At 40.1% G+C, this 14,445-nt stretch overlaps 1 protein-coding gene across 1 annotated transcript in view; it reads left to right on the top strand.

Annotated features, from left to right (window-relative positions):
- Positions 1-14,445, top strand: part of PRKN (parkin RBR E3 ubiquitin protein ligase) — a 4,754,857-nt gene that overhangs the window by 860,266 nt on the left and 3,880,146 nt on the right. Inside the window, exon 3 of the mRNA XM_044073232.1 lies at positions 10,713-10,831. Within this exon, the coding sequence (XP_043929167.1) occupies positions 10,713-10,831 (119 nt within the window). The remainder of the gene's footprint in view (positions 1-10,712; positions 10,832-14,445) is intronic.

Genomic DNA, 14,445 nt, shown 5'->3' with positions numbered 1-14,445 from the left:
CACTAGTGACAGGTCTGCTGAGGGAGGTGATGGTGCCTATTTTGACCTTGTGGGTCCTATCGGTGAGCCAGTTTGCCACCCACCTGATGAGATAGAGATTTACGCTAAGTTGTGTTAGCTTTTCAGTGATGTCCGAGTGGAGTATTATGTCAAAGGCCTTGGCCAAGTCAAGGTAAGCTGTATGTACTGACTTTGACTCATCCAGGGCCTTGGTAACAGTCTCAAAGAAGTCAACCAAGTTCAGTAGGCAAGATCTGTTCCTGACAAATCCGAATTGGGTAGGGTCAAGTGCTTGCAGATTACTTATGTTCTTGTTTATGAGATCCATAATAATATGCTTCATGGGTTTACAGATCAGACTTGTCTAGCTAATGTGGGGATAGTTTCTCAGCACAGTAGTGGTACCACCTTTGTGCAAAGGGATGACAATGGCAGTTTTCCACTCTGCTGGAAGGAAGCCTATAATTAGGCTGTGGTTGAATAGGGTGCTCAAATAGTGAAGCTAGTTCTTACTGGAGATGGTGCAGAATACAGCCGGGGATACTGTCAGGTCCCATGGAAGCTGTGTTGTTTGCCTTGGATAGGGCCTTTAACACTTGATATATGGAGATGTGAGGTGTGGGACAAATATTGGGGATGTCGATTGGACCTTTGGGGGATAGGGGGATGAAGTTTGCGCTGAACCTATCAGCTAGCAGGTTGGCTAAGTCAGCAGGATCAATGTAAGTGATACCATTAAGTACTTATTCTGAACAAACCTAGTCTTTGCCATGGAGGTTCCTGACATAACTGAAGAAGGACTTGTGGTTTCCCTTTGTTTCAGTGGCTAGTTTCAACTCATAATTAGCTTTGGAGGTTTTCACCACTGATCTAATCTGCTTGTTGAGGCTGAGGAAGGAGTTTTTTCAGTTTGGAATTTGTTCCTTTTTATCCTTGGACAACAGTTTCTTTCTTTTGTTGTAAAGCCTGTTGATAGAGGATGTCCACCAGACAGGTTTGTGTTTCATTAAGAAACAGGTTTTAGTTCTGTTGGGTATGGCTGAGTCCATGCAGTTGTACGGGTGCTTTTGTATACTGCACTGGCGTACTGTTCAGCATAGTTGTCTGCATCCTTTGAGGGGGCGGTGGTGTGAAGCTACTGATACCCTCCCTTAGGAGGTTGTAGTCAGCATTTGAGAAATATTTTAGCCTGGTTATGACTGGGGAGGGGTTGGGTGAGATAGAAACTTCAAATGAGACAGACCAATGATCTGATCTCACCAGGGAAGAACATACCATGGGAGTGGTGCAGCAGTCAACCATTTTGGTGAGAACCGAGTCCAGAATGTTATCTACCCTTGTGGGGGAAGATACAAGCTGCTCTAATGTGTTGGAATTGATGAAGTCAAGGAATCGTTGGGTGGGTGCATTAGTACAGGAATAGTTCACCCAGTCTGTGGTGGGGTAGTTGAAGTCACCAAGGATCATGGTGTTGGGGTTACCTTGATGGAGTCAAGTAGGTCCAGGTAGGAGGAGTAGGTGTCCTGAGTCATGGAGGAGGGTCTGTAGCTGGCTATAACTTGGATGGGTGTCTTGCCAACTGTCAGTTGTATCTGAAATAATTTCAGTGTTTCTTGCTGGAAAACCTCGAGGTGTGCCTGTCCTTAATGAAGATAGAGACTCCACCACCTTTAGTCTTTCTGACCTTGTTTTGGGGTTGGAAAGTGTGGAATGAGGTACAGCCTGGTAAGGTAGGGGGTGCTCTCTGCAGCCCTGAACCAAGTTTCCATGAGTGCACAGATATCAGCATCTTCCAGTGTGAGGAGCACCTCCAGTGAGTGCATTTTCAGGTTAAGGCTCCTAGCGTTAAGCAGCATTACCTTCAATTTGCTTTTTGACAGATCTTTTATGTTGGAAGATTTGTCTTTGGGACATAGCCTAAAAAAGGCACAGTGGGGGAGGCAAGAGCCTTGGCCAAGATCCAGAACCTCAGGGGTGATAGGTGGAGGCCATCTCTGGCAAAGTATCGAGGCCTGTCAACCATGTCATCCCAGGCAGACAGATACTGGATCCCCTTGGAAAAACACCAGAAACTAAGCCAATTTTTGAAGTCAGTTATTTTTCATTGGTATTGTGGTATAATTCTGGAAGAAGGTAGGATGCTGCTTAGGGACATGGTCATACCTTCTGAGACACATACTCTAAGAGCTCAATCCTGCCTCTCTTCATATAGTCCAGGGAGGTATGTCTCAAGTCATTCACACCAACATGGACAATGACAGAGTCTTACTTGTACTCATTGTGGAGAGACTTAAGTGTGTGCGTGATGTGGTGGATTCTGGGACCTGACAGGCAGCTGACCATGACTTTTCCTTTGTTGAGCCTCTTGAGGGGAATGTCAGTGTGTCTCACTGTTGCGTTGCCAATGACTAGTATGTTTGGTTCATTGTTATGCCTTATTGGCTGCATTGGTTTTTTGCTATGCCTAATGGGCTGTGTTTGAGAGACATCGGTGTGTTGTCTACTTTTTGTGATGTGATTGGAGTGTGTGGAATGTTTCTGAGTGTGTTTTGGGGGGTCTCTGTTGTTTAGGTAAGTTTTTATTGAGGACCAATGCATGGGTGTGTGTGTGTTGTGCTTGGCTCTGTGATGTGGGTGGTGGTGTGTTTGTGCTGGCAATCTCCTCTTTGTCAGGGGTACTGACTGTGGCCCAAGAGAGCATGGATTCCAGCTTACTGATGTAGATTAATTTCTCACACAGAGAAGAATTATGTGCTAGGAGAAGAGGACTGTCCGTGAACATGAGGCAGTTGCTACACTGTCTCAGTATGCCCATGTCGACCCAGCTAGCAGGAGAAACTGATGGGAATTGTCCAGACATAGAGTTCTGAATACTTTGTGGACTTATGGAGAGCAGGATTTGATAAGGGTTTGTCCACAAGAGTGTAGACCAGAAAAAACATAAATAAAAAATAACTGGCCTGAAGCACTAGTGCTAAAACCAAAACTGAGATGCTTAGAACAGCAGACAAATTTAATCAGGCTACTAACAAGCAGTAATAAATGCAGAATAAGAGCAGTTGAACACTTAAGAGCACACAGAACAGCAAAATAAGGTAATACAATAGGTAGAACACAGTTACAGTAAGAGCAGCTGAATAAAGTATACATTTTTTTTTTTTTTTGTTAAATGGAGAGGGAGGATAGGGCAAGATTAAGACTGTGGGAGTTGTCCTTCCCAAATGCTCTCTCTTTCTCTACACAGTAGATAGAGCTGATGAGATGAGATTGCTAGGAGTGCCTGAAATCAGAGAACCAAGGGAGTAGTCCTTCCCAAATGATCTCACTGTACTTAGTTGAGTGAGCAGATGAGATGAGGTGCAGGAGGAGTGTCCAAACACAAATTTACAGCAAGGGCAGGCAATTCCAAAGCCACCAAGTTTAAAACTACAACAGCACTAGGAAGGGAGGGTGGGAAACAAACTGCAGAGACATAGACCATAATATTCAATGAAACAAATAAATAAAATGCAGTACAGTTTTGTTAACTATCACTGAAACAATACAAGTGTAAAAAAGTATACTTAAATCAGCTTGTATGTCCAGATGATTGCAGATCAGTTACAGCCAGCCAAACAGCTCTGATATTCAGCACAAATAATTACACAGAAATATGACTATACCAGTACTACAAGGCAAAGGATAAACACCCCAGACTATTAGTAAACACAGAACTTCAAAGAAGTAAAACAACCCCCACTGAAACCAAATGGCTTGCACTTCTAGTGCTGAATTAGCCCTGGCAGACTAACTGCAGAGAGAGAAAGAGACCTCAATATTCAATTAATATTCAATGAAACAAATAAATAAAATGGAGTGCAGTTTATCACTGAAATAATACAACTGCAATTTAGGGGTGGGAAAATATTGGGCATACTTTTAGGTATTCAGAAAACAATAACAGAGATTATTGTTTTAGAGCCAATTCTAAACAGAGGCAAATGGAGTTGATAAAAGTATCTACCGGTTTAGGATAGTTTTTTGTTCTTTGATGAAGGCAGTATCATGTGGATGCATGATGTTTTGGTTTGGAAATCCCCACTGTAGATTGAATACTTGAAGAGAGAATAATAGACCCCTGAGGGCCTCAAAAAGTAGAACCAGTATGTGACAATGTATTGCTAAAGGAGATACAGAACATTGTGTCAGATAACTAATTCTTAGACTGTTTTAGAACTTCTGCAGAGAGGCATAGTCAGCTAATTAGTGTATTATTAAGTTGAGGCTTGTCATCTCAAAGGCCCTTTTTAGGTCAGGAAACGTCTCCACTAAGTAGACCGTTATTGATATTGGAGAAAATGACTGACATGAAAGAGAAAATTGCAGTTTGGGTACTGTACTTTGGATAAAAACCATGTTGTATACATGTGAGGAGATCATATTTTATGTGTGTGTGTGTGTGTGTGTGTGTAAATATAATATATATATATATATATATATATATATATATATATATATATATATTATATATATAAAATAATTTTTCTAATGGGCAGAAAACTGTAAACCTATACTCTGAGGCAGTTATAGGGTTTTGATTTTTTTTGGCAGTATTAGAGCGGAGTTTTTATACTTCTTTAGGGTAAAGACCTTTAACATACAGTAGAAGGTAATTAAGGACTTTATGCACAAGGCAGTATCATGTGGATGCTTACATTGTGATTATTGAAGTACGTATCGGTAAAGGGTTGAGTGGAGGAGATACTAGCAGTTATGCCTTTTAACAGGTTCAATCCCGCGGTGGTGGTGCTGCGGTAGCATTGTCGCCTCACAGTAAGACTCTGTCCGGTTCGATTCTCAGCTAGAGCGTCTTCTGCGTGGAGACATGCGTGAATGGGAGTACCTTCGTTGAAGGTTGTGCATCAGGCCTGGCAAGCCAGTACATAAAAATCAACTGCCAATCATTAGCGGACCGGAGTTCCGCTGTGGTGACCCCTAACTGGGAAAAGCCGAAAGACACACACAGACACACACAGTGAGAGAGAAAGGGCATAGAGATTTAGAAAAGAGTTTGGCTGAACTAATTGCTTTAATTGTGCTCCAAAATGTCTTTGAGGTACCAAAATGTGCAGTTTAACATTTGTGAAGGTGATGGGCACTGCAGTGGTGGTGCTGTGGTAGTGTTGTCACCTCATAGCAAGACATTGTCCCGTTCGATTCTCACCTAGAGCGTCTTCTATGTGGAGGCATACGTGAATGTGGTGTGCCTTCGTTGAAGGTTGTGCGTCAGAGCTGGTAACCCGGTACGTAAAAATCCACTACCAATCATTAGCGGACCGGAGTTCCGCTGTGGCGACCCCTAACCGGGAAAAGCCGAAAGACACAAATGGGCTTTGGCTTCATTAGTTTGTACTCTAGTGGTATGTTTTAGTTCTTAGTGAGCATGGTGTATATTGCAGGATTTTAGTGGTCTTTTTTTTTTTTTTTTTTTTTTTTTTCATTTTGTCCATGATCTGTCTTTCTTTTTGATCAGTATTCTATGGTTTGGGGAGATCCACGGTATGTGTGCAACATTTAGAGCAACATTGGCGTAGTTTAGACAATGGGAAAAATATACAGTACATCATCACCCTATTGGAAAATGCACATTTTCCGACAGGGTGTTACTGTACGGGTAAAGCCCGTTAAAAAAAAAAACAGTAAGCTGCTTCACAGCATATTAAACTGTCATGAAGAGTGGAATGAAAAAAATAGCTGTTTTTTGTCTTATGCTTGGTAAATAAGACTTTGCTGTGTAGTGAGTGAAAGAATAATAAAAATAATAGAAAAGATAAAAAGAAACACTCATCTAGCAAAAGCAACTGCAACTTCCCCACCAAAATTGCAAATATCTATCTCAGCAGAGTGCTGCTCCCCTGACATCTCAGCTGCTCAGGTAAGAGCCGCCCTCTCCAAAGCATAAAACACAGCATCAATGGGACCAGATGGTGTCCCGGGCTGCGTCCTACATGAACTCCAAGAAGAGCTAAACCCAAACATAAAACTCCTATTCAATCTCAGCCTTACTACAGGATATGTACCCAAAGAGTGGCTTACAGCAACAGTGGTCCCTCTCCATAAAGGTGGTGCCTCAACGGATCCTGGAAACTATCGCCCCATAAGCCTGACTAGCTTGGTCTGCAAAGCTGTGGAAAGGATCATCATGGACCTCATAAATAAAGATATTGGGGACGTACAGACACCGGATCCTACCGAGTTCGGCTTTGTTAAGGGCAGATCCTGCCTCTTAAACCTGATTGATTTCTTTGAAACAGTCACCAAGGCCATTGACGAGGGGAAGGTGGTCCACACAGCCTACCTGGACCTCGCAAAAACCTTCGATACAATACCCCACTTGGGCATTATAGATAAGCTCACCAGCTTAAATATAAACCCCTATGTCACTAGATGGGTTGCAAACTGGCTCAAGGACAGAACCTACATGGTTAGAATTGCTGGAGCCATGTCAGACACCAAACCAGTTACAAGTGGCATCCCACAAGGCTCAGTCCTGGGACCTCTCTTGTTCGGTATATATTTCTTGGAGGTACAGGCCAACAAGGAAGGACTGTGGCTGACCCAGATCGCAGATGACTGCAAACTGGGCGCCATAATCGACTCTCCAGCCGACACAAGCATCCTCCAAAAGGGCCTCATAGAAGCAGACAACTGGTGCCAGAGCCATGGCCTCAAGCTAAATGCCAAAAAGTGTATAGTCATCCCCTTTGGCAAAAACAAAGTGCCCACAAATTACCACATTGGTGGTAATCCATTAAGTACAAAAGAAGTAATTAGTGACCTGGGGACCCAAGTTGATAGCAATCTCTCATTTGACAACCACGTGGCCAAAGTGGTTAGAAAAACATTTTATATAGCCCACCTAATCATGAAGGGATTCACATCTAGATCAGGGGAGGTCATTGTGCCTCTTTACTCATCCCTCATCAGGCCCATAATTGAGTACAATGCCTCTTTTGGGATGTACCTTACCAGACACCTGCAGCAACTTGAAAGACCCCAAAAGTACCTCACCAAGAGGATCAAAGGGCTCAAACAGATGCCATATGCTGCCCGGTTAAAGAAACTCCAGATCTACACAGTGGCATACCGCCTGCTTAGAGGCGATCTGTGCCTGATGTATAAAGCCATGTCCAACCCAGAATTAATGGACATGCTGCACCTCAGAAAATCCAGATCCCATCGAGCTACTCGCTCGAGAGACTTGAACCTCAGCACTGAAATAAATAGGACATGCTGGAGGGACAGATTCATAACCCAGAGGCTCCCTTCACTCTGGAATAAAATCCCAGTCCTGGTTAGGCAGAGTCCCTCATTGACTCTCTTCAAGAGGAATATTGATGAGTGGATGGGAGATCGTAAGTTTACCCTGGGTATCACTTCTGTGTCACCGTTAGACAGAGACACAGTATATTAACCTCGAAAAAGGGCATAGCAAAATTAATTTAAAATGGGTGGCGAAAGCCAAACACACTCTGGCTAGGCTTATAAATGCCCTAGGGCAGATAGCCTAGTATGAACCTATGAATAGCATTTCCAAGGATTTGCCATTTTATATACCCTTCGCTAAGCATATTAAAAAAAATTAGTGAGGTGGAAAAATGCAATTGAGAGAGGGAGTGTGTGTGCGTGTGTGTGTGTGTGTGTGTGTGTGTGTGTGTGTGTGTGTGTGTGTGTGTGTGTGTGTGCGTGTGCGTGCGTGCGTGTGTGTGTGTGTGCATGCGTGATGTGTGTACGAGTGTAGGAAAGAAAGAGTGCATTGTTAATTTCTTTGCTCAAGAATTAGGATCTGAAGAGACTTTTCATCAACATTATCTGAACATTAAGACGTATGAAATTAATATCTAGCTTTAGTGACTAAATTGTAATCTTCAGCAATTTACCAGAAAATAAAGGAAGCAAATTAGGGACTTTCTGCAAAATCAGGGACAACTGTGTGTGCGTGTGTGTGTGGGGGCAAAAGTGCTTTATACTGTATGATTTTTTTTCATTCATTTAATTAAAACAACAGATGAGGCATAGTTAGTCAAGAGAGTGGGCACGTGTGTGTGTGAGAGAGCTTCTTCTTTGACTGAGGCAGAAGGGGTATGAGTTGCAATGTCTTAGGATAGGTTATAGTTTTAGCAGAGCTTTACAAATTTTTGGAGAGTCTCTTGAGTCAGTAAATTATGCTGAGAGAAATCTAGAGGTTAAGGATTACAACCATTTTACTGTTTACTTTCCTTAAAAAAGATGATGCTTATCTGCTTTATGTTTTTGTAATGACTGCAAAGGGATATTTAAGTTAAATAGACTGAATAATTATTTAATAACTAGAGGCTACTGCTATCCTTGTTAGGATAAACCTTTCAGTTTGCCATATACTTGGCATGCTAAGTCACACCAGCACTTTCTTATGACATCAACGACAGGGGTGTAGTCAGTGAATTTCATTTTGTACACACAAACTCTTATGCTGTCTCCCCAACTCACCTGGCATTTCAAAACTGGGCACATGTCACCCAAGCTACCCCCCACTCATCCAGCACTTAAAGTGTGTAACATATAGCTGTTCAGTCAAAAACTATGAGAGATATTGTTTTTAATTTGCAATCATCTCTGTAAACAAGTTATGTACATGTTGTTAGAGGCATTAATTTAAACAATCGTAGACATAATATGGCCTAATAAAACACCTGTGTTTCTGATGCTCAGAAAAATAATGTACTTTATGGAGTACAAAGAGTATGCCTGGTTACAGCATTATCAGTGGGGCTACAAACTGAAAGATTCCCTTTGAAAGTAAAAAAAAACAAAAATCCTGTAGATAGTATCATGTTGGCAACAACTAGTCAGTGGTCAAGACACACACATCAGTGATACCGAAGACACAGTACTGTCTGTGGTAATGCAGTGTATTACTGCCACAAGTATTGTAAACACAAACAAATGGAAAATGAAATGACCTAAAGGTAAGACAAGAGACTGAAAAGAACAGAATGAAGTAGAGATGGACATATTCTTGCTTACTGACTAGTGGAAGGATATAATTCACTTTATAGCTTTCTTTTCTTGGTAATATCCCATGTTCTACAGAAAGAAAGTGGATGCATACAAAGAGGTAACATTAGTGCAGCAATATTGTGAAGATGCTAAGAAAATGGGCTGGGAATTCATTACATCCTGTAGAATTTGCTTTAATTTTTAGAGCCCCTCTTACAGATCATAGTTACCAGGTCAGTCCTGAAAATAAGAAAGCATGCTTGCTAGGTTTTAATTGGCCAAATTAGGAAAAAAAATAAGCAGATGTTACCATTCCATGCAAACAGTTACTGAGTTAGTGTGACCCTACCTGCATTGTGGTGCAGTGCTAGCAGCAGAAGTCATTAGAAATGAAGGAATTGGTGTATTCTTGTGAAAAGTAGGAAGACTTGAGTTGCAAAATGTTTAAGCAGTACTAGGGACCTGGATGTTTTCCAGTAAGTAATATTTTTCAGAATTGGACATATGGATGACAAGAAGGTATTTTTGAATATATTAGAGGCAGTGGCAAGAAGCAGTTGTTTTCACAGCATTGGTCATTCAGTGACCAGTGTTCCAGAGGAGAGTGTGGACATGAGAGAGACAGTGAGTTCATGAATGAATAAGGCATTATTTGATAAAGTTGAAGGAAGAGGCTTCCTGTTAGGTATGCATTGCAAGCTAACAATACGATAGCTCAGGAAATGGGCTAATGAGCCATGTAATCTTAAATTTACAGTTGAAGAGTTTCAAGTTTTAATATGTGCATTTTGCTCTAGTACTGTTCAATGCATGCATCCCGACTAAAATTCCCACCTATGGTTTCCCCTCCCTATTTTTCTTCCCTCCTCTAACCACTCCTGCCTTCCCCTGTCAGAACATTGCTCTCTCTCTCTACTCCAACCTTCATACAGACTAACCCTTAACTCTTCCCACCATCTGGATTAACATTCTGCTTTATATACTGCTTCAAATCATAGGCTAATCTGTCAACTCAATGAATTTATTACTAATCTGCTCAACAGCATCTAACTCCCAGCTGAGTATTTACCAACAACTACTGTATATCATTTTTATTTGTATACTAAATGCCATAGATTGTATCACTGGCTGTTCATGTTATCAGTAGCTCTGTTTGTAACTTGTACATTTTATTGTGTGTGATTGCTTGTACTGTCACTATTATTTGTATATTCCCATTTCCTTCTGTGGAGCTTTTCTCCCCGGGCCTCTGCTGAAAAAGGACCTGTGTCCAGTCGGACCTCCCCTGTAAACAAATGTAAATAAATAAATACTACTAGACTACCCCAGTACCTTTGAAGATTGCAGAATCACACAAAAGATGCATTGTAGTATTGATGTCCCTTCTCTTATAGGTAAAATACTCAAGGAAAAAGAGTTACTTGTGTCCATCTTGATTTCAAGGTAAACTGTAAATTGTGGAAACTTCTCAAAAGAAAACAGACATATTTCTGAATGTGGTGGGCAGTTTCCAAACTGATGTAAGTTTTTGGCTTGGCAGTTTTGGGGAGCCATTTTACTGCTGCTTGTTATAGATGCTTTTGTTCTCTTAGGCTTCCTAAAAATAAGGTGTTTTGTGACCATAACAATTGTTTTAGTAGCACTACATCATTTCTTCATGTCCTAATGCGTTATCCTTTCTTTCTTTCTGACAGATTCTGGACACCAGAGTAGTTTTTATGTTTTCTGTAAAAGCACCTGCAAATCAATTCAGCCTGGGAAGCTTAGGGTTCGGTGCAAGAAATGTAGGCAGGGAGCACTGACACTAACAAGGGTAAGTGCATATATTTAACTTTTGACTACTTAGTGTTACTCGCATTGATAAGAAATGTGTATAGGTTTCTGTCAGTCAAAGTAATGTGAGTTTCTTTCACAAGCAGTGGGACCATCTAATTGGCTTCCTTGCCCTATTTCTCCTGTAGGGCACCACAGGAACTAATTGGAGAGCTCAGCAGTGTGCATAGTAATAGGCCTTTCAGATATCATGAAAACAAATGTGGTGAATCCCTGATACAATTTAGAACTGTGCTGTAGCTGTTGCTACTTTATGCTGATCTCACCAGCTTTGCTGTTCTGGGATAATAGAGGCATACAGTTTCAGTTACATAGGGCCACCTGCTGGCAAGAATGGGCAACTGCAACACTGCACATCTCGGGGATGTAACACTTGAGTTGGCAAGGAAGTCAGACCTTTGAGCCAGCTTGCTGACAACTGAATTAATGTCAGTTTTCATTTTCTCACCCTGTTGTAAGAAATATCTGCAACTGCTTTATTTCCTTCACTCCATAAACAGATGGCATGCCAGGATAGAGAGTTGTCAGTGGCATAAGTTTAAACGTTATAATGCCAGCTTTGATTTTGTTTTCTAGCTTGTGGACCATTGGATATCACAGTTTTGGGTATTCCAAACAAGTTATCTGTATTTCCTTTTGTTTTAAGGGTTCTTTATTGAAACTGAAACAGAAATGTGTATTATAGCCTGGCAGTATTTTAGTTAAAAAATGTATTATACTTAAGTCAGAAGTATATGCCTGGTTTAGTGCAATAAAGAGATTCTCAAATGAAAACATTCTTAGTAGACAGGACATTATCTATCCTTTTCTCTCCTCCTTTACTCGCATTTCATCTTATACTAGAGTTGAATAAATAAGCAATCTTACATAAGTTCAAGTGGAAGTCATTTTAACATTTATAATGGTTTACTGTTTTTATTGCTTGCCATTACTTATTTATTAATTTCCAGTTTGATGACCGGGGAAGTCCACTGGGCACAGGGAGCCCATTTTCAGTGGAGGCCCGGGGAGAAAATCTCCAACAATAGGAAACATTACAATATAGAAAACACAACAAAATACGGACAGAATATATACAGTAAATAAGAAATACAATTACTAATATTTACATAACAAAGAATAGTATTTACAGAATTATTCCGAGAAAGGCAGTTGTCATTGTTAGATTCTAAACAATATTATGTCTGAATGACCTTCTTATAAGAACTAACAGTAACAATCCAGGAAGTAGTTAGTGATTTTTAAAGAAAGTTATTATAAGAAAGTGGAAAATAAGCTTGGAAATAGGAGAATTTAAAGGAGGGATGACTTAGGTTGGTAGGATGCAAGTGCATTTACGAAGTAGAAAGGAGTGAAGTTGGGTTTTAAGGTTTTCTATGTTCAGCAAAGGTCTTAGGGAGCGAGAGAGAGAATTCCATTTGTTGGCGAAGGAGAAGGAGAGGAGTAGTTGTCCTGCTGGACGGTTAGGTTTAGAGACAGTGATTAAGTTTTGGTGGGCAGACCTAAGAGTTCTGTTAGGGGTATAAGGGAGAAGGATGTTTGTAAGGGTAGGGCATTTAGATGGGTTAAAGATTAATCTATGAGCTGTTATGAGCTGGAGGTAATTCAGTTATTTGGAAGTTCTAGCCAATGTAGAGAGTGAAGGGCCAGGCAATGGTAGGAGTTTTTAGATTTAGTGGCAAATTTGGAAATTTTGTTATAGCAAATTTCTCATTTGGAAGTTATGGATGCAGATACATTGGTTAGAAGAGGTGTGCTGTACATTACAGAGGGCAGGAGGAAAGTGGATGCGAGGATATGTCTAGTATGTCTAGAAGCGATTGATCCTATACAGCATCCCTAGTTTTGATGTTTTTGTTTTTTTGTTTTGGAGAATATGTTTGTCAAATTTCAGTTGCTCATTTATTAGCTTTTCCTATGCATTTTCTACAATGCTATTTTTTTAATATACTGGTTTGTTTTTAACAGTTGTAATACCTCTCAAAGTCATAGCAGAAGAAATCTGGTCAAAGCCATGAATTTTGGGGAGACAAAGGTTCAAAAAGAGGGACAACTTTTAAATATTGCTGTTAAAAACTTAGAAAGTTGACAGAATGATAGGTTTTGCAATGGGATGAATGTTGTAAGGGTATGAAGCCCGGATCTAAAATATCTGTCACTATGCTTTGACTTCAATCTTCAATTATTTGCCAGAACCAAAAATTTTGTGAGGAACAGACTAGAAATATTAGGCAAAAATATAGGCAGCTGAGATTTACTATTTCTGTTGTTTGTTACTGTGTACTCTTTCCTGAATATTTACTATGATGTAAAATGCTTATTGCTGGTTTGTTATTTTATTCAGTCTTGGTTGTACTGTTATGCCACGTGGCATGAGTATGACTGAAAAAGATCCTGCACTAACCCATCAACCTGATTATCAAGTAAATAAACAGACAAATAAATGTTTCATACCAACTACTAACATCATAAATAGTACTGGAATAATATATGCTGGGGAAGTTCATATCTTTATTTTCTCTCACTACATGGTCCACATCTGTAGTTAAGGCTCCATATTTATTTTATTTATTTTACATATGTTTACCGGGAAGGTCCGATTGGACACAGGTCCATTTTCAGCGGTGGCCCAGGGAGAAAACCTCCAAAATACTAAGCACAGAAATACAATACAAGACCACATAATAAAAAAAGAATACAATGTAATACATGAGAGAAAAGTAAGAACAGAATACATATCAGGAAGTAAACAACAATAAAAGTTGGCAATTCATAAAGTACATAAATCAGATATGCAAAAATGTATTCTTTTTTTTTTTTGGAAACCTGAATACAGGAGTGTGAGTAATACATGTGAAGGGTAGAGTTAGGTAAGAGTAAAGTTTGTTACTGTAGCATGTTAGGTGTGGGGAAAAGGTGAAGTTTCCAGTTGTTATAGAACAGATATTAGTACTGTAGAGTAAATATTGACAGATTAACAAGTTTTCAAGTGAACAACTGGTGACCCTTAGCAGAATCCTTGCAACAGTGCATTCATATTCCTTAACCTGGAGTATAGCATGAGCAAACCCAATTTTGAAGATAGTGGGTTTTCAGGATTTTTTTTAAATTGGATGGTACTGGAAGTAGATGTTATGCAACTTGGTACTGAATTCCAGATTCTGGCTGTGGTGTAGGCAAAGAGAGATTTACCAGCATAATTTTTATATTTAATGACAGTTATGTGGTTCTGATTACTAGATCTTAAGCCTCTTGTAGTAGTGTGTCTAGTAGTAATTTGCCTCCTAAAAATGTTGTCCTTTCTTCGTGTATTTCCCCCAGTTATGATACATTCTCAGGGTAGATCTATGGTCATTTTTGACTGTAGGGATGAGTTTCTTCAAGACTTTTTAGCCTGTAGACATTACAGTATCCTGGGTTATTTTGACTTTTTTTACATACAAATGTGTGTTTTGTATCAGTTGATAAGTTGCTGTGTTTCCATTGCCTATTTGGTCATACAAGAATGAATTCAATACCAGCTCAGTCTGCTCAAGTCTTGTAAGACATGGCTGTACACCTGGGTCTCTGCCTTGCTAGCCAAATATGCCACCC

This window comes from Protopterus annectens, chromosome 1.part0 (assembly GCF_019279795.1).
Source record: "Protopterus annectens isolate FY-2018-M chromosome 1.part0, PAN1.0, whole genome shotgun sequence".
In the NCBI taxonomy this organism is placed as follows: Eukaryota; Metazoa; Chordata; order Ceratodontiformes; family Protopteridae; genus Protopterus; species Protopterus annectens.
Note: the sequence above shows the minus strand (reverse complement) of the source record. Positions and strands in the feature narration are given on the sequence as shown.